Source organism: Rhinolophus hipposideros (assembly GCF_964194185.1).
Source record: "Rhinolophus hipposideros genome assembly, chromosome: 12".
Taxonomy (NCBI): Eukaryota; Metazoa; Chordata; class Mammalia; order Chiroptera; family Rhinolophidae; genus Rhinolophus; species Rhinolophus hipposideros.
This window is the reverse complement of record NC_138058.1, coordinates 64,764,303-64,779,321: the sequence shown is the minus strand read 5'-3', so window position 1 is coordinate 64,779,321 and position 15,019 is coordinate 64,764,303. Positions and strand designations below refer to the sequence as shown.

At 33.7% G+C, this 15,019-nt stretch overlaps 1 protein-coding gene across 7 annotated transcripts in view; it reads right to left on the bottom strand.

Moving 5' to 3' along the window:
• Window positions 1–15,019, bottom strand: part of PUM2 (pumilio RNA binding family member 2) — an 88,104-nt gene that overhangs the window by 40,403 nt on the left and 32,682 nt on the right. For 6 of the 7 annotated variants that reach the window (XM_081068704.1, XM_081068706.1, XM_081068707.1 and 3 more), the window contains 6 exons: window positions 14,736–14,905; window positions 11,375–11,645; window positions 11,039–11,132; window positions 6,967–7,092; window positions 3,044–3,186; window positions 1,282–1,411 (listed from right to left, as the gene is read on the bottom strand). In XM_081068704.1, coding sequence (XP_080924830.1) covers window positions 1,282–1,411; window positions 3,044–3,186; window positions 6,967–7,092; window positions 11,039–11,132; window positions 11,375–11,645; window positions 14,736–14,905 — 934 coding nt within the window. The remainder of the gene's footprint in view (window positions 1–1,281; window positions 1,412–3,043; window positions 3,187–6,966; window positions 7,093–11,038; window positions 11,133–11,374; window positions 11,646–14,735; window positions 14,906–15,019) is intronic. The other variant, XM_081068710.1, reaches the window with a different exon arrangement.

Below are 15,019 nucleotides of genomic sequence, written 5' to 3'. Positions count from 1 at the left end.
TCTTTCTCAATACATTCAAAACATTTCCTAAATGATCTAAATAGAGTATTTAACTACAATTAAATGGAAATTGGACCTCACATTTCAGTAAAGAGTCTTCAGGAGTGGAGTGAATAAAGGAGTAGAACAGGAAGTGACGCCTTATCTACTGATATTCAAATGAAGTCTTTAAATCTCACTTTAAAAACCTAACAAGTAGAGCCGGCCCTCTGGCTCAGACAGTTGGAGCTCCATGCTCCTAACTCGGAAGGCTGCCGGTTCCATTACCACGTGGGCCAGTGGGCTCTCAACCACAAGGTTGCCAGTTCAATTCCTCGAGTCCCACAAGGGATGGTGGGCTCTGCCCCCTGCAACTAAAATTGAACACGGCACCTTCAGCTGAGCTGCCGCTGAGCTCCCGGATGGCTCAGTTGGTTCGAGCGCCTCTTCTCAACCAAGGTTGCCGGTTTGGCTCCCGCAAGGGATGGTGGGCTGCGCCACCTGCAACTAGCAACAGCAACTGGACCTGGAGCTGAGCTGCGCCCTCCACAACTAAGACTGAAAGGACAACAACTTGAAGCTGAACGGCACCCTCCACAACTAAGATTGAAGGGACAACAACTTGACTTGGGGGGAAAAAAAAAAAAGGCCTGGAAGTACACACTGTTCCCCAATAAAGTCCTGTTCCCCTTCCCCATTAAAATCTCTAAAAATAAATAAATAAATAAATAAATAAATAAATAAATAAATAAAAGTTGTACTGTGGCAATGGGTAGATTTTTAAATTTTTCTCTATATTAGGCTTTCATAGGCATTATAGTAGACACTGTTGCTATTAAGTTATAAATACCAATAGTCTGAAATACTAAAAATGGGCTAAACAAGACTGAACAAATGTTCAAAGTGGTAAAGGTTAGATACAAACTTCTCAATATTAACTAATATTCTTATAAGGCAGGAATGGCAAGTAAGTTTCGTCTTACATGCCATCTCTAACCACCTGGTTTTATTTCTTGAAAGACTGCATTGAGAATTCTGGGCTACATTCAGCTAGAAAGATGCTACAGTTTATGCCGTAAAGAGAAAATATGGCTGTGTTGAAAATTCTAATACATATTTTCCATCCCTGTCAATAAGTCTCACAAACAGTATTAATTTCAACTCTCGCATCTGAAATCTAAATAATTTATTGCAAGGTAGGTTTAAAGAGATTTCTCTTGATTTTTTTTCACTCTTCAGTGTGACAGTCTGTATTTAACTCTTTAAATCTATTCAAATTTCTACAGTTAACCAACTGTATACCTGGCATGCCGGTAGCAAGACCCTGACCAAAAGCCAAAGTTGGATTTGCTGCTGCAAGTGATTCTGCTTGTTGCCCTTGCTGGCCCTGGTTAGGAGTAAGAGGGCGCTGACCTGTTCCAGCACGGAGAACCTAGAAAAGACAAACAATTTCCTTAAAAAATGAGATTACAAAATGACAAATAAATTCATCTTGGACAACTTTGCATATATCACAAATAGCCTTTGGATATTCTTTGAACATATTTACATGCAATGAAATGTTGATTTAGCATGAAAAAATACAAAATACATAACATAAAAAACACAATCACTGGCTCTTGACATCTTAGAACGATCTATTAAGCAACATTGCAGTTCCAAAAGGTCTTTGGGAAAAATTATTTCTAGTATTTATGTTCTTTAACTTACCAAAGTAGTATTTTAAAAAAGATTTTATTGTATGTGTAAGGTAAAACGGCAAAATCTTAGATGAAGACAAAAAATTTAGGTTTTATTATTTTCTATGGCTGAAAACTGAAACATAGGAAGCTTAAGGAAGTAACTATGATTATTCAGTTAGTCTGTTAGAAGATTATGGTACAGAGTGAAAACTTCTAAGTGAACTGTTTTCAGAATTCAGAAGCTTTAATAAAAACGAGTAAAAGCTGCTTTTTAGGGTAAAACCTTAAGGTGAAAAACACACAAGATTACATCAAAACAAGATGAAAACTTTTAAGGCTGGTCAAGTTTTACTACTCTGTAACACACAGCTGTTGTAGTGGTTATATATAAGCATAATGTACAGTAATTTTACAAAGATAAATATTCAGGACAAGGGGAGTCATTGTAGGACCGTCCTATAAGAAAGCACCACACACAGGTATCATTCAGGTAGTGGGATATTTTTATGTTTGCCCGAAGAAGATAAAAAATTTAGATTAAAAAAATAATTTATTAAATGACGCTGTGGTAATAATCTATAAGGACTATTAATAATCTAATAATCTAATCATCTGAGCCAAAGGATAGCTTTACTAGAACACTGATATAGTATTAAACTTTATTAAAGGAAATTTAGAATAAAATTAAATTGCCACGTAAGTAACACTATATTTCTCATCAAGTTGCTTCTTTGGAACTTAATCATTTATCAATCAAATTTTCAACTGATAAATGATTGAAAATTTGACAACCAGAATTTTCAATCGTTTATCAATAGTTTTGACATTTATCAAAATAGTTCTAGAAAAGTAGCTGAATTTTTTTTAATTAAATTTATTGGGGTGACAATTGAAATTTTTTTAAAAAAAATCTTCGTGATCTTTTTTTAGCATTTTATTAAGAAATTAAATCTAATCATTAGTGAAAATATTTCATCTTTTGTGCTTAAAAAATACCCACTAATCTCCTTTTTCTGGTCAGAAATATATTCATATTTAAAACAGTAATTGAAATATCCAGAAGAAAACTGAAGTGACAATTACTTTGATAGGAACGTTATTAGCACACTGTAAGAAATGATGAAAAGAAAATTAAAAATTGCTAAAGATTCCAAGGCAGTTTCAAGAACAGAAATGTAGACATGGAATACACCCAAATCTTTAAATTCATATACTAACGATTAGGAAAAAAAAACCACATAATTAATACTATGTAAACTATATATGCTAGGTACTGTGTTACATATTGAAGAAAATTAAAAAAGACACAAGGCTTGAATGCAAAGAGCTCACAGAATTTTGAAGATGCTTCAGGTATTAACTGAATGAAGGTGGGCCTATACCTGTTGCTGTCCAGGCTGAGCTTGTGAGGCAGCTTGCTGATTTGCTGTGTTGTTTGCCGCAGCTGCAGCTTGTTGCTGAAATAAATTGGCTGGATACACCCCCCACGGAACACCATAATACTGAGGTGGAACCACTGCTGGACCTAAACCCCACACCCCACCCCAAACCCCCAAAAAAGAGAAAGAAAAAAGAAAAAAGTCACTACATTTTAGAGATAAATGAGGCCAGTTATCACTAAATCATAAAAAGGGACAGTGCATAAGTCTTAGAGCAGATGTCCTTAAATCCTTTATCCACTTACACTTGCTATATGTATATACCCTTTCTAATATTTTCCTATTCTATTTGGGAGAAAGGTATTATTAAATTAGAGTGAATATTCAGGAGCAACAGCAGTGGCCTTAATGGAGACATATGAAGCTAAACTCAAGAGGACCAATGAACTGACAGGACATGCGACTAAATTCCATTCCACATTTACTGAATGAATGCCAGCTTATGGATTTGATGTACCGGCAAACAGATAATATATTCAGAAAACATCAGACACCATAAAACTGTTAAGATTCCCTATTCATCACTTCTCTTTAAAAAGTATTTTCTGGCTGGCCTAGTGGCTCAGACGGTTAGAGCTCCATGCTCCTAACTTCGAAGGCTGCCGGTTTCATTCCCACATGGGCCAGTGGGCTCTCAACCACAAGGTTGGCCCAGTTCAATTCCTCGAGTCCCGCAAGGGATGGTGGGCAGCGCCCCCTGCAACTAAAATTGAACACGGCACCTTCAGCTGAGCTGCCGCTGAACTCCCGAAAGGTTCAGTTGGTTGGAGCGCGTCCTCTCAACCACAAGATTGCCGGTTCAACTCCCGTAAGGGATGGTGGGCTGCGCCACCTGCAACTAGCAATCGCAATTGGACCTGGCCGAGCTCCGTCCTCCACAACTAAGACTGAAAGGACATTAACTTGACTTGGAAAAAAAAAAAGTCCTGGAAGTACACACTGTTCCCCAGTAAAGTCCTGTTCCCCTTCCCCAATAAAATCTTTAAAAAAAAAAAAAAAAGGATTTTCTGACTATTAAAAAGAATTACAAAAATAAATCACTCTCATCTTTTGATTTGCAACCTATAAAACTAGGCAACATTCTGGTACCAAGCTTGCCACAAGTACATTTGAATTAGAAGCTATGAATTTTAAAATATTCTTTATATTTGAAACAGACTTAGTCACAATTCTCACAAGGCAACTGAAAATCACACAAAAACAAATGAAACATCAGTGTTTATGTGGCTAGGAAAAATGGGACCAGTGAGTCAAGACAAGAAAGCTCTCGGTGATATGAGCATGGAGGAACACAGACATAAGAAAGCAAACCAGGAAAAAGGGAATTGTTCTTGCTCTATCTTATTTCATTCAAGATAATGTTTGATTCCTGCAACGTAAACAGCATCATGTACAATAAACCCACCATTAAACTAATGAGTAAGATATCACGATTCCGCACTGATAATAAACATGTCTTAAAATTCTACTGATACGGAATTTAATATATCTAATTTATGTACTTTTTAAAAATCAAATTCTTGGTTTCATTTTGTTTTGGAAGAAAATAAAGTCCAGTATAACTGAACGAATCACAAAAATTAAAAACTTTAAAAAGTTTAAAGGTAAAATGTATTTCTAAAGATAGTTTAAGCATAAATTACAATAAGGATTGTTAAAACATGAAAAAGGATTATGAAGGAACGATACAATGTCAAACAAAATAAGAGTCAGACATCTACCTAGAACCCCTCTGTCCAAAACAGTAGCCAGAAGCCGTTAATCGCTATTAATAACTTGTGGCTAATGGAGAGTCTGAATTGAGATGTGCTGTGAAGTATACAATATACACAGGAGTCTGAACACTTAGCATGAAAAAGAGACTATAAAATATCTATCAATAATTTTTAAAACACTGATTACATATTGAAATGATAATACTTCAGATATGTCGTGCTGAATCAAATACATTGAAATTAATTTTATCTTTTTTTACTTCTATAACGTAGCTACAAGAAATTTAGTTACCTGGCTCACATTACCATATTTTGCCGTGTATAATGTGCACTTTTTGACCAAATTTGAGGGGAAAATAAGGATGCGAATTATACATGAGTAGTACTAATTCTGTATCTGTTTTTAATTATTTTATTTATGCTTATGAATTAAAAGTGTACCTCTATAAATCAATGACGATATCCATATGCAAAATAACATCCTGGAATATGATAATCAGTTTTGTCCAACTTAAGGACAAACTTGGAACGAGGAGTTCTTGGCCTTCTGTGATGTGTAAATATCGTAAATTTGTTACCAGTACATAAAATTTCTTGTACCTTGTATCTGTTCTTGTGTTCTGTAATTATTTGTTACATAAAATTTCTTGTACCACAATGTTAAAAAAATAAATGCTAAAATTCCTTTATATTATACAAAACACAAGTTCTTAAATGTAAACAAATAAAAATTTGAATTAAAAAATTAAAAGATTTCTTTCCCCCTGAAAGTTTGGGCCAAAAATGTGGGTACGCATTTACACACGGCAAAATACGGTATATTTCTGCTGGATAGCACTGGTCTTAGAAAGCGGAAGTCCAGAATGCCTGGAATGCTCATCTCAAAACTGATGACCAAAACGAAAGTTGCTTCTTTTAGTTCCATAGGGTAATGATTGTCTTCTTTGTATGGTATACCAGCACTTGACACACTAATATCCTAAAATAGCACCAGGAAATCCCACATCCTTATGGAATCACATGCAGACATATATAAAAAAACTATTGAATGTGACAGATTAGTTTCAGTCTGCTGAGATAGCAAACAAGAATTTGAAATTAACATTTTTTTCACTTCTTAAATGCCTGATTATCATTATTTTTTTTAAAGTCCCCAAACTCATAGAAAAAGACTGTTTGATCGCCATGATAATAAATAACTACCAGAAGTGGACTTAAAATTTTCTAAGTGATCAGTGACAATTCACTTCAGTAAACTTATCTCTGCAAGTAAAAACATCAGTGACTGACTAGAGTTATGAAAGTCAGCCAATCAGCAGACTCACTCCAGTGAACACACTTCTGTGGCTGACATCACCTTGCTGGTCTTGGTACCCAGCGTAAACCATGTCTAAGACTAATTCATTCCTGCCTCTGTAATCAACTCAACCTAAAACCAACTTCCCCTCAAAACCTTATGGAAGACCAACAAACTCAGCAAATTGCTTTCCTCAGTAAGACTGTGCCTGACCAGCACTCACCTCTCTCTTACTTAAATAAGTAATAAATACAGTTTCAATTTTTTAAAAAATCCCCCGTCGCTGCTTTACTATGATACAATTGACATGTAACACTGTATAGTTTTGGTGTTTGTTTCAGTTTTTGAGTGGTGGTTTCAGGGTTTCACAATTTTTAATAAATTTGAACTCCACCCCATCTTTTTGTCTCTTGGCTTCTTGCACATTTTAACCTAAATAAACTTTACTGCTACAGGCTCATTTTTTCTAGGTTGCTGACCTCTTTACCTTACACTCACCCTGACCTGGGTGTTTACAACTTACCCCCTGTTAATTTTTTGAGAAGTTACTTTGCATTGCCTCTGTGGGTAATGGGACCAGTCACAAGAATGAGAATTGATGTTTGCAGTGTAAAATTTCTGAAACTGAAAAACTAAAATGTAAAGCAATTATGTACAGGAAAAAGAGTTATCAGGTTTAGGCTTCTCTTACAGCATTACAGTTGAAAAATAAACTAACTCTGGAAATTTCAGCTTATTCTGGATAAATGTTTCAGTAGTCCTAGGAACTTCAAACTGTCCAAATAGACAAAAATAAAGCTTATAGCAAAATTAAAACTAAATCCATAAAGCAACAAAGACGAACAGTAAGTTACCTGCTAATGTTGCTGCTGCAGCCAATCCCGCTGCAGTGTATGGATCAGTCCCTGGGGGAGCAGCACTAATAATATATGGATTTGGCACAAATGCAGCTGGAGCAAGGCCTGCTGAGAACACACCAGCTATATTTAAAAGGGGGAGAAACAATGAGTGAAAATGTAAAGCATAATTTTCTTCATTAGATAAAAACATTTCTACTCTGAATTTGGGGTGGAGGAGGAGAGTGTGTATAATGGTTTAAATACTTATTAACTGAGTGACCTTGGGCATGTAACACAACCTGACTATGAAATAGATGGATCATACAGGATTATTGTGAAAATTAAATGGAACAAAGTATGAAATGACTGCACAGTGCTAGCATCTAACAAGCTCACGATAACTATTTAGAGCCACAACTACTATTGTTCAATAGCAGTTTTCCCCTCAATCTTTATTAAGCCACACTATGAGCTAGGGATCCAACAGTGAAGACAGGTATGATCCACCCTCACACATCCATCTAGTGAGAAAAACAAACAAGTAAATTGGCAACCAGAATATACTATAATAAGTGCTATGGGCATGAGAGGGGGGCATCTAATGAGCTTTTAAGGGGTAGGTAGAATGGAGTGGGATTGCAGTGTATGATAAAACTGGAGCTATCATCAGAACAAAGACCCACAAAGAGCTTCCTGGATTTTACCCTGAAAACAACAGGAAAACAACGAAGTTTTAAAAGCAAAGAAGTAAATTTAAGCCTAGCTCTGAGTCTAATATATGCCAGTTAAGGATTCAGTAAAGGCTAAGAAAGACTTAAAAAATATTAATTTGCAGTACTTATTAGAGAAGAGATTGCTGGTACTGAGGAATTACTGTGTAGACCTTTTACCATTAGGTAGTAGAATATTATTTTGAAAATGTGCTGCTAAAATTGCCTCTTCTGGAAAATAACCCAGACAGGTATAAGGTAAAGAAATAATGAAAAAGAACATTTGAAGGTAAAGGAACTCAAAAAGATTCAAATTTAAAAGATGCCAAAGGGGAGGATATGGATATAAAAGCAAGTGAACATAAAGAAACTTTTAAAAAGGTAAAAGGAGCGTTTACCTTAAAGTCAATATTCAGAAACTTACTTCTAACTATAGTATAGTGGTTTTCAAATATAATGACTGACCCACAATATGAAACATTTCACTCTGACCTAGTAGAGTCTATAGACACAAATACACACCACAAAAATCTCAAAAAAATATATTTATCCTTGGAAATTCCAATGTATTTTGTTTTCTATTTAATTTTTCTCTTTATTTTCTATAATCTATTTAATTTTAAAAAATAGTGGCCACAACCCACAACATTGATTTCATGCCCAGGTACAACATGGCCTTTTGGAAAATCTGCTTTTAATAAAAGAAATAAGATTTAGACAGAGGGCTCAATAAAACCCTGTACTATTTAAAATATCATTTGCTCAGACTTACATTCTTAAAATATTTCCTAGGTCAAAGGTTTCAAGATTCCCCTCTAGCTCCTCTCTCATGAATTACCCCAACAACAAATGATGCATTGGTATTCATGTTCTATTCATGCCACTACCAAATCTAAAAGCCAAGACATACTTTTTTTGTAATTTGTATTTTTATGATTAAAAAAGATTGCCTTTAAAAACTCAAATACTATTGAAGGGTTTAAAATGGAAAGCCAAAGTCCTCATGTAACCTTTACCGACAGTTGGTTTATATCCTTCTAATTTTTTTTTTAATTTTAGAAATGATTTGAATATAGCTCTCTCCATACTTACATTATACAGCAGATATGAAGAAGTAAGGTTTCAAATATTTGAAAAACAAGGAATTAGTCTGACCTAATGGATATAATATTGAAACTTCTGCCAAAAAAAAAATTGGAGAAACATGTATTTTAAGCTCACATGATTCACTTAGAAATATTAAGACACCAAATAATATGCTTGTGTGTGTGTGTGTATATATATATATACACACACACTATATACACACATACATACGTTTGCATGCACATATACAAATGTGTGCATCTGTTTATATATGCACTTACGTATAAATACATATATCTATCTAAAATTTTAAACACATTTTCTCTGTCTCTCACATTTTATATTCTAGACTACAATAGTTTTCATATGCTCTTTTCACTTACCAACTAACCATAGTTCCCTTTCTATGTCAACGGTTACCTATCCAGCCTATTCTTTTTAATGGCTGCACAGTACCTATCCTACTATACAGAAGGAACATTATTTAACTAGTTTACTATGGATATACTATATTTAAATGGTTCACAATCTTTTGCTATAAATAATGCTGCTATTCAAGTACACAGGTCTCTATACTGTCACCATAGACTTATGAAAATTCACTTAAATGGGCAAATATTTTTAAATTCTTGACTCACATTTCCATATTATCCTCCAGGAAAGTTGTACCAATTTATACTCCTATCACAAGTATGAGAATGCTACTCACACTCCTGCTAAAATGAAATGTTATCAAACTTTTTAAACAACTGCCAACCTGAGATAAAAATCAAGTCTTTTTTTATTCCAAGAACACAATAATTAAATTATTAAAAACATCATTCATAAAATTTAATGTATGCTAATCCAGAGCTTTCATAGATACCAATTTAAAGATATAACGGAAAATAGGGGCACATTTAAAATGATAGTAAAAAACAAAATACCTAAGAATTTATTAAGAAATATGCAAATTTGTACGAGAAAAAGTTTAAAGCTCCCATAAACAACATAAAAGCAAACTAGAACAAAAGTAAATGTACGCTTATCTTGGATAAGAATATTTAATGTCATAAAGATGTTGATTTTCCCTAAGTTAATTTAAAATTTTAACCTGATCATCTGCAAATAAAATAAGCAGATTCTGAAGTTCACAAGCAAGAACAAATATTTTAAAACTCCAAAAATGAAGAGGATTAATGGGTGTACTAGCCTGCCACATGCTAAAACATACTATAAGGCCTCAGGAAATAAAAAGTGTTGTACTGGCCCATGAATAAACAGGAATCAGTACATTTCTAAGAATGAGAGGGAAGCAGTAAGTATAGGGATAAAAGAGGCTGGAGGAAAAGAGGAAAGAAACAGGTCCAAAGTGCATGCTGGTATTAGAAGTCATCTAGAAAAGTGGTCATTTTTGATTACAACCAAAAATAAAATGTAAGACCTCGGAAGCCCCTTGGATTGACACAGAACAATACAAAGTTAAGGGAAGAGAACCAATTTAGTATATCCCCTTCCACAGATTCCGATATTGAGAGTATTCACAACTTTTCCAACCAGGAAATAAATCAAGGTTAGCCAAAAACAATAGGCATAAAAATGGTTAATAAATCTATACATGTGATAAAATGACATAAAACTATACATACACATTTATCAATGTCATATTCCTGGTTTTGGTACTGTACAGTAATTTATGTAAGATGTAGCCATTTAGGGACAACTGAGTGGGGAACCTTTTGTACTCTCTATGCAACTTCATGTGGATCTATAATTATTTCAAAACAAAAAGTTAAAAAACAAACAAAAAGCCCAACACAGAAAACACAAATGAGTGAACTCTAGCAGTAACAAACATGTAATTATAATAATTCACATTAAAGACTAAAGGTCAAAGACCAAATAACTTAATGAAGGAAGAAAGTATTTTAAGAAATTTTCTAGGGATACCTATTTTTAAACCATTTTTAAAATAAACATTCTGACCTGATAATGGACACAAATAACTACATTTGAATTTCCACTTGTTTGACTCTCTAGACTTCACAATGTGGAAAAAGCTTAGGTGCTGACAGGTTTCATCAAGCTACAGATTTTCATTTAACCAAGGATACAAGAAATAATCAGAAACAGTTCTTCCCCAGTAAATCTTTACTCTTGCCATATAATCTATTAATCTTTGATCTCAATGAGATGTTTCGAGAAGTAATGAAATACCATTCAATGAAAGAAAAATAAAACATCTAAACATTTGAACAAGATTTTCCAACAGTCTAATCCAAATGGTAACTTACAAATTTACAAAGACTCACCTATATGTGGCTGCTGAGCTGCGGCCAATGCATACTGCTGCTGCTGAGCTGCAGTTAACTGCTGAACTGTTAGTGCATTAGTCCTCTGAAAGAGCTATTAGGGAAAATATTTAATACAAATATTAGTCTCAAAGCATTTCATCTCTATTTAGAAAACTTGGAATAGAACATTTTAAACTTATTTGAATCATTTTCTCAGCTACAAGGACATTTTATTCAATAAAACATTAAATATTCAAGAATACCCCTATTATTCATGCCAATGCCTCATAGCATGTTAGGCAACAACAGTACACAGTTAAGAGTAGCTTCTTTAAAAAGAGGAGCACGTTTTACCTGCTGCTGGGAATTGTAGTCAAAAAGGCCTACAGTAGCTCCTGAAGAGTCCATTGGTACCTGATTACCAGGATAGTCAAACTGTAAGGAATCCAGACCAACTTGTTCCATGGCATCCAGATTCTGAGTTTCAGGATTTGAAAATTCTTCAACAAGTGGTTTATTAGCTGTAGGATTAGGAAGAGGCCCCAAACTTTCTGAGGGATTAGTATTGGGGCCCAGGCGCTCAACTACTTCAGTTGGAGAGGCTTGACGACTTCCAGGAGTACGACTATATAAAGAAAACAAAGGCATTATGAGTAAAAGTAGCAAGTAAGGCAAAAGATGAAATGGGAAAGTAGGAAAATCATGGAAAACAAATGGGTTGTAAAATACAGGTCACTAACCATTTCACTTTATAACATTTTTTTCCCTTTCTAATTTAAACCCCTCTTAAAACTTGACATGGTTTCATTTTTAAAAAAATATTATTAATGAATATTCTCCCTAATGTGAATAGCATGAAGATATAATTCAATTTTATACGTAAGAAAATTAGCCAATATCACAACTTGGGCCTAGACTATCTGAAACTTTTTTCTCAAATTACAGACAAAATGAATCATAAGTATGAACAGCAGACTACATGTGACAAATATGGGAAGGCTCAAAACCAAAACCCACCTATCATATCCCTGTCCTGCCCACCAGCACAAAATTTTGCTGTAATGTCCTGCTTAACAATATTTCAGAAAAAAAACTGGCTACAAAAAATCACTATGGATTATGACTTAAGGGTATAAAAATGTAGGATACAACAGGAAAAGGCAGTGAACTAAGACAAAAAGCTAACTCCTGACTCTGAATATGATTTTGAGCAAATCACTTCATCTTCCAGGCTTCAGTTTCCTTAAAGAGATGACCTGTGGTTCCAGTAACAACAACAACAAAAAAAACCTATTTGTGAAAACCCTCTATGACAGCTCTCCAAAAACCATCTTTATGATACCAAATTGTTCCAGTTTAAGGGAATCATCATAAACAAATGAAAATGTGTAACATTTATCAAAAATTAAGTATGCACATAAATGAAGTGTAATTTTATATATTAAAAAGTAACATTTTCTACCAACTAGCCTCCTTAATTTTCCCCCAAATTTATTAATACTGGACTAAATTTTAAGCATTGATACTTTTTTTAATCAACATCCCTCATGGTCTAAACTTTATTTTTACTTTATTTCTAGACATAATCCTCATTTAGTCTCTTTTCTTCTATAGAAATAGTTTATCTTTTCTCTTATAATAAGCTTATTCTGAAAAACCATGAGTTCTTATTATATTCATGCTTAAATAAATAGCAGTTATTTAATAATTGCCCCAAAATAAAACCTAGCCAGACAATCAGATCCAAGGCGTCATTTGGAGCAAAAATTAATGTAAGACCCGGTCTTATTTTACTATAAGTAAAATATTTTACTTATAAGTAAATACTATACTTAAATACTATAAGTAAAATACTGTAAGTAAAAAAATTTTAAGTAAAATTTACTATAACTACTTATTTTACTTTGCTCCAAAAGACGCCTTGGATCTGATTGTCCGTTTAGGTCTTATTTTCAGGGAAACGTGGTACTTTGCCCGGCTTTCAATGACAGCTGTTATACCTATGTAACTCTGCCCCTAACTTTAGGTACTTCATATTGGGTTAATTTGCTAACACACACAGAGCATTTTATAAAGCTATTACTTAATAATCAAAATTGTTTCCAATTTATGTGAAATTACACTTTATCAAAGTCAACCGTTGTCCTTACAACATTACAAAAAATTTCAAACCGTTCCCCCCTTTATCTATGCCTAATTTTTCATGTGAATATTCCACGTTTGTTTTTCATTCAGAATATATGGGAAGAAAAAATGAAACTAAAAGGATGCTCTGTAAAATCAGTCAATTAAAAAAGACATCTTGCTATACAGTTCTTTCATTCCTTTCAGTTCCACTCCAATAATGTATATTTTGATGATTTATCAGTGAATGTACATTTTAATGAGGCACTAGCATAGGGACCACATAGCCATAGCTATTAGTCTGAAATGTACAATACTGTATCAAAAATAATGCATAAACAATTTAAATACATACTCCAAACTTAAAAAAATAAAATTAGAATGCTAATTTTATTGAGAAGTATAGGCTTTCATACAAAACAACACTAATACAGCAAAAAGTAGAGGATACAATTGAAAAAAGTCATTGTGCTATCAGTGGTGTTCTTTTCTTGCTATAGTTAATGGTGTATTAACACTTCAATTATAAATGTATACACTGAAGGCTTTATAATCAACTCAGTTTTAAATGCATGCCCTTAACTAAAACTTAGATTAGGCAACAGAAGAGTAAAATCAGGATACGGTTCTAAAACAAATTGACTAGCATTAAATTTATTTCTTGTCAAAAGAGGTTTACTGGTTTTGGATGCTTTTTTGCACTTAAAACAGATACAAATGACACTTTTTAAGAAGTATTGTTCTCTGCTTTGGATAACTAAAGGCAATAAACATAAATGTATACCACCTATATGTACCTACACTCAGTGAATTGAGACTCCATGGTTCACAAGATCTGAAAGAAACAGCTCTTTTCAGGCCCCAAAGCATCTGACTGCTGAAGTATGAAGTATAGGAAATCAGTATGAAGAAACAACTCCCTAATATTTAGACAAATGTGCACTGCATAATCTAAGACCGAAGGCTAGAATAAACACTTATTTAACTGCCATAAAAAAACAACTAAAAAAATACAACTTACAGAATTCTGAGCTTCAAGTTAACTTTCTGAAGTCTTTAATATGTTCCCCTCTTCCTAATTTCAGGAGTATAAAGTAGTGGCACAAATTCATGTAAGTCACAGATCCTTAGAGCTACTTATGTTTCCTCATTTCTAAGATAAAGAGTTAACTATGGGGTAGGATATACAATACAGGAATAGAAAGAGGAGGAAACACCACAGAAAGGTGCTCAAAAGCAACCTCAAAAAGTTTACCAAGAAAAATCAGATTAAACCTAATATTCACTGAATTTTAGCAGGGAGGAAAAAATAAAATTTAGACTACCGTATTAGCAGAAAGGTAACAGCAGCTTCTAACATTACTCCTTCAATGGAATGTACTGTTTGAGAGAATGTTTTGATGAATTATTTTTTTAAATGTCTCATAATCATTAATATTCCTTATGAAAAAATTAAGTCTTTCTCCAGATTAACACAAGGTACAAAGGGAAATAAACCAATATTGGAAAATTGTCTAAATCAGTCACATCAGCTAGTCGCAATAATCCCTAAAGAAATATGCTTTTCTTCTTGAGAAAGTTAAAATCTTACTTAAAATCTTTGCAATCGGCATCCATTCCATTTGGCAAACCTCTGCCATTTATTTTAGAATCATCATCATCTCCTTGTTTAAGATCTCTGTTTTGGTCCTCCTCAAATGGAGAAGCCTTGCCTTTTTGATCTCCTTTCTCAGGTCCATCTGTTTCAGCATCTCTAGTGCCCTGAGGAAAAAGAATCTGTTTGATTCTGAATATTTAATAGAACACACAAAAAAAGGCACCATAAGGTGACCTAATACTACACTATAGTGCATGTAAACAATAAAAGCATTGAAT